The 6,004-nt window shown below is 50.6% G+C and overlaps 1 protein-coding gene across 1 annotated transcript; it reads right to left on the reverse strand.

Annotated features, from left to right (window-relative positions):
* On the reverse strand, positions 1-5,596 carry LOC110311181 (uncharacterized). Its single transcript, XM_021184421.2, has 4 exons — positions 5,507-5,596; positions 1,776-1,970; positions 1,331-1,425; positions 1-181 (listed from the first exon to the last, which is right to left on the reverse strand). Exons 1-4 carry the CDS (start codon positions 5,565-5,567, stop codon positions 107-109), a joined length of 426 nt encoding a protein of 141 aa, XP_021040080.1. The 5' UTR covers positions 5,568-5,596; the 3' UTR covers positions 1-106.
* Positions 5,597-6,004: the final 408 nt, after the last annotated feature.

The following is a 6,004-nucleotide window of genomic DNA, read 5'->3' on the forward strand; positions in this document are numbered from 1 at the left end:
TGGCAGCTGAGAGACAGATCCCCCTGGGCTGGGCCAGCCATGTTGGCCCCAACAAACCAAAGGTGATCTCCGTTCCATGGGTCCTGCTGGCGAGGGCTGGAGAGACTCAGGCTCTCCTCTTGATTCCCTTCACAGTCACTGAGAGTGGCCTTCTGGAGAGGCCTTGGAGGAGCTGCAGAACCTGACAAGCAACAAACCTCATCCAAGTTGCTGACACCTGCGGTCTTATACTCTAAGCATCTCTTGGGCCAGCAAGAGCCATGGTCTCCATGCTTGCTTTCAGTGAGTTGTCCCTGCCACCCAAGCAGGCGGGCTCAGCGGCTTAGAGGAGTCAAGTCCAGTTCCCCAGGGAGCATGTGCCCGGAGCCGGGGGCCCTCACACTCTTTCCTCTTGTGTAATAGCAGTGAAGGGTGTCTCTCTATGCTGGGCTGAGTACTTTAGGGCCAGGGCACAGAAGGAAAGAGTTGGGCAGAGGAGGATTTAGAACACAAGCTACTGAGTTTGGCACGATGCCACTTTCTGTACGGCTCACAAGTTTAGGATGTTTTGTGTATTTATAAATGGTGGTGGAGGAAAAAAAAGAAAAGTTTATGATACGTGAAAATGAGATGCAATTCAAATAGAGATCTCTGCCCCAGCTCAAAGGAGCCCTTCCCTCTTCCCCCTCTCCTCCCTTCCTCTCTCCCTTCCTTCCCTATCCGCCTCCTTAGCATTCCTTCTAGGCTTTACCCCACAGTCACCTGGCAACATCCAGGTATGTTAGACTCACTATAAAATAGGGTTATTTGCCCCCTCCTCATTCTCTTAGCCTCTTACTGTCTGTCCCTTCTCTCCCCTTCCCTTCTCCCTTTCTCCCCCTCTGTGTTCCTAGCTGGCCTCTCCTCTCCTCTCCTCTCCTCTCCTCTCCTCTCCTCTCCTCTCCTCTCCTCTCCTCTCCTCTCCTCTCCTCTCCTCTCCTCTCCTCTCCTTTCCTCTCCTCTCCTCTCCGTCTTCCTCTTCATCTTTATCTTCCTCCTCCTGCTCTTCCTCCTCCCCTCCTTCCCTCCCTCCCTCTACCCACACCCTTGTCTCTGTCTACTCTCTCCCCAACTCCCCTGCCCATGCCCTAAATAAACTCTATTCCATACTATGTCATATGGCTGGTACTTCGGGGGAAGGGATGCCTCAACATGGGCCTACTGAGGCACCCCCTCCCATCTCACCATACTTCTCTCTACAAAAACATATCCCTGGTTCTCCTTTTTTTTTTTTTATAAATCCCCTCCCCTCCCTTGAGTCCTAGAAGAGAGGCAGGAGGCCCCCCACCCCACCCCGGCCCAGGGCACTCACCACGTTTTGTACCAAATCTTGATTGTTCCTGGCTGAGTCAAGTGGCCTCTCGGTCCTCAGCACCATCTGTAGCACCATCTTGGGAGTGTGAAAGGCTGAAACACAGGGTGAAGGCCTTGTCTTCATCCGTGTCCCCCTCCCCTAACCCACTTCTGGTCAACATCCCCAACACCTCTCTGAGGACTCTTCTGCTCTGACGTCTCCAAGCGGCATACATAGAGCAAGAAAAGGTTGGGCCCACCACCTTTCCTAGCCTGTTTTTCACCACTGATAGCTCAGCCTCTCCCTGTGGGACCTAAAGAGAGGGGGAGAGCAGCGGGCGGAGGGAGTGAGAGGAACATGAAGACGCTTTGAGCATGAAATGCATAGACTGTAAGAACTGCAGGACCATCAGGATGTGGTGCCACCCACTCCATAGCGGCCACCATCTAAAGTCCAGGCTTGCCTCTGTGGATTACAACATCCAGCTGAGCCATGGGTGGAAGAGAGCCTGCATGCAGGTCACTGGAGTTGCAGAGGGTCCCGTGGTCTGGGCAGCAGTCTGATAGCACACGGCAGAATTTATCACAATAGCAGTTTCCTCTCTTGCAGCCATAATCCTCTCCGGGGCAGCAGAGAGGCTGGGGCTGGGAACAACTGCCTGGAGGAGAGGAGACATTTAAAAAGACAGAGGTTTTACAAACGGTGCAGGCACAAATGGACGTGCCTGCATATGCCAAGGAGTGTCTGTGGATTCCTACTGAGAGGTTATTTCTTCACTGCCAGTGAGATGAGCCAATTCAAGCCAGATTAGGCTATATTAAAGGCAGGTTTGTTGGGAAGCTGCTCTTGGGCAAGTTTGCTGACCCCAAAGGATTGAGGTCAGGAGAGTCTCCATGGGGAGAGAGAAAGGGCATATTAGAAGAGAAGAGGAAGAGGAAGAAAGGGAGGAGGGGCAAGAGAGAGGAAGAGATGGGGAGGGAGAGAGGGGAGAAAGAGAGGAGAGGGAGGGAGGGAAAGAGGGGGGAGGGAAAGTGCAGAATGACTGAATTATATAGGGAAGAGCCTCCGGGGGAAGGGCAGCCCAGTCCCTTTGCTGGAAAGTTCAAGGATGGGGGCAGGGTATGCCAGGTAGACTGAAGGATGCTGGGAGAACCTGGAGGCCAGGTGTGCCTTGGTATGTTCCTCTATCCCTTGTCTGAAACCAAACACCTACCTCAAACCACTGAAGGAAAGTCATCTGAGCCAGCTCCCAGGCCTGACTGTAAGACTTAACTGTGGGGCTTTGAGGGGAACGGGCACAAAAGGAAGAGCGAATCTCTGTAGAGTGGAAGCTACGCACCATCCGCACCATCCGTGTAAGTTTCGTCAGCTCTGCTTCCCTAACCATTTCCCTAAGTTGCTCAACTCAGTGGTTATCTGTTTATTAAACCACAAATACGCAGGTGCACCTCTTTTAAGAGATAGGAAAACATGAGGCCTGGGCAGGGGGGAGGGGGTGGGGGGGGTGAGGTATCGGTTCCTGGAGAGTCTGGGTCATGGGACTGGGCCCAGAGAGCTTAATTTTAATTTTAATGCTGCTTTCTCTTTCTTCTCAATTGATTCCTGTTAGCTTAGCACCTGCCAGGGGCCTTGTTTAAGGATAAACTTGAGGACTTTCAGAGTTGACAGGGTCAACAGAAGCTGGCCTTTGAAAGGAAGCAAGGCTGGGTGTGGCCAAGCCAAAGTGTTGTGAAAACAGGAGTCTGAAGAGCAGAGAGCAGAAGTCCAGGACCTCTCAAAGTAAGAGTGGGCAGGGCTGGGGCTCTGGCTGAGCCTCAGGCTCCAGTTCACACTCAGTCCAGGGGCCTCCTACTGGTGGCTTACTCCATCCCTAAGCCATCCCTCTTCCCAAGCATCTAAGACCAAGAATCAACTAAAGAGGCAAGGGTGGGAGAAGTATCCAAACGAAGGTCGGCCTTGTTTGTGAATCAGAGATCAATCCCATGGCACTGGTGTTTACTTTACTGTGACTGACGGGCAGCGCGATACAGGATGGAATGGAGCCAGGCAGAATTAAATTGAACCAAATAGACCTGCATACATTAAATACAAGAATAAGTTGCTTTAAAAGTTGCCTTAGCTGCATGGATGAGTGAACTCGGTCACAGAACAATTAATGTTTGTAAAAATGGATCGGAGCCAGAAAAGCCTGAAAGTCTAGAGAGGGGCTCTCATTCTATAGATGGAGGATGGGTACCCAACGCCATGCTTGAGCTGGCCGCAAACCTGGAGAAGCAGCATCTTTCTGGCTTTCCGATCACCCCGCTCCCAGGAGTGTCGAACCTTGCCTGCACCTGCTTCTGAGCCTTGGCGTATGCTGTGCCATCAGCTTGGGAGGCCTGTCCTTCCCAAATCCATTAGCAGAAATGGTTCTTACATTTCAAGTTCACACTCGAACCCAGCCTTCCTTCAGCTATAAAGGAAAATACAGTCACGACATTCTCGGGAAAGTGGGAGAGACTGGAGAATATTGTGCTAAGTGAAGAACCTGAGGCTCAGAAAGACAAACACATCTTTTCCCCTACGAGCTGAGCCTAGATTTTAGTGACTGCATATGTGCATGCATGTGGGCGTGGGTGCCAGTTATGAAACTAGAAAGGGCACCATGACAGGGGTAGAAGTCTTCAGGAAGGGCTGGGGAGGGGAAGAAAGAGAATAGTGAGTGGGATAATCGAATATATGTGACATGAAAGCAGGAAGGACAGGGAGGAGGGACAGGGAGCTGGAGGAGGGAAATAGACGAGGATCAAGGAATGTTAAATTGGTCTGAAAATGTCCTAATGACCCAGCACTCAGGAGGCAGAGGCAGGCGGATTTCTGAGTCCAAGGCCAGCCTGGTCTACAGAGTGAGTTCCAGGACAGCCACGGCTACACAGAGAAACCCTGTCTCAAAAAAAAACAAAACCTAAAACCAACCAACCAACCAAACAAACAAATAAAAATCAAACATTGTAGCCAAGCGTGGTGGTGCCTGCCTTTAGTTCCAGCACTCAGGGGGCAGAGATAGGCAGAGGCAAGCAGATTTGTGCTAGGCTAGCCTGGTCTACATAGTGAGTTCCAGGACAGCCAGAGTTACATAGTGAGACCCTGTTTCAAAACAAACAAACAAACAAACATATCACCAGGTACTCCCACAGACTGTGGGAGCCTGAGGAAAAAGAACCTCAAATTCATTGGCTGCTTGGACTACAGAGTAAGCTCAAGCCAGCCTGGGTAACTTAGTGAGACCCTGTCTCAAACTTTAAAGCAAGGTAAAAATATGAAGAACCCAGGGCAGCCAGGTTGGCTCCCTCTAGAGCAAGGCTTTGGCAGGTTTCTAGAGAAGGTGAGAGTGGTGTAGGGTATGGAATGGGGTGTGGAGTGTGGGAAGGGGGTGCAGGGCAGCAGAAAGGCTTGGGAAGAGATACCGTTATTGAATTTCCTGGGCTGGAATGATGGCTCAGCAGTTAAGAGCGTTGGATGATCTCCAGGAGACCCGGGTTTGATTCCCAGCACCCAGGTGGCAGCTCACAACCATCTCTAACTCCAGTTCCAAGAATCTTCTGGCTTCTGGGAGCACCAGGAACACACATAGTGCACATACATTCATACATACATACATACATATATACATACATACATATATACATTCATACATACATACATACATATATACATACATACATACATACATACAAACAACACCTCCCCCCACAAGCAAAACAATAACAACAATAAGAGTCATGGATTTCCTGCTGTACTTCCAGGTATATTTTTAGCCATCCTGATCAACTAGTGGGTGGCGGCTGATGGACCAGGCTGCTGTTCATCTGGACCTGGGCTTTTTACGCTCACCATCCCTCCTGATCCCTCACTGCCTCCTCCAAAAGTGTACACACCAGAACCATCTCTGAAGACTCCACAGCCTTCCCAACCAGGCTCCAAGATTGCTGCAGAGACATCTGTGTGGACACACACAGACGCCACACCAAGCACATTTGGGATACAAGTGATGCCTGAGTAAGTGGGTTACCTGATCTGATCAGTGAGTGGGTTCTAGCCATCAGAAGGTGGCGTATCTGACCATAAATAAATAATATTGATTGACTAAATGAATGAGAGCAAACACAGGGTCTCTTTGACCTCTCAAATAGGGGTGAGCTCAGTTCTCCTCACCTGCCTTCTGGTTTGGAATCACAGGGCCCAGCCACAGCAGGAGGAGAAAGGCAAACAACATGGCTTCAGGCTCAGTAGATGCAGAAGTGCTTCAGGGATCAAGGTCCAGCTCCAATAGCTACCCACTGAAGAGCGCTCGCCCAGTGTCTCCACACAGAGGAGGAGCCAGGTGACTCCTGGTGATTGGCAAGGGGGTGGCAGCGTGGCTGTGTGGCACAGGTGTTTCAGCTGCTGGGATTGACTTACACAAACAGAGGTCATTTTTACATCTTATGACCCACGCTCTGGAAAGAATCTGAAATGCCAGAGTGACAGAGGGCCTCCGAGAGTATCTGACCTTCCCATTTTATAGACAAGGACACTGAGGCCTGGGAAGACAAAGGATACTTTGGACTCACACAGTTTAATATGGAGAGCTGAGGTGACAGCTCCCTGTCCAGTGCTGTCCCAGTCAAAATGAGAGATATAGTAAGAGTGGTCCCATCAGCTACAGCAATG

The sequence above is a fragment of the Mus caroli genome, unplaced genomic scaffold (assembly GCF_978045245.1).
Source record: "Mus caroli unplaced genomic scaffold, Mus_caroli_1 scaffold_17, whole genome shotgun sequence".
Taxonomy (NCBI): Eukaryota; Metazoa; Chordata; class Mammalia; order Rodentia; family Muridae; genus Mus; species Mus caroli.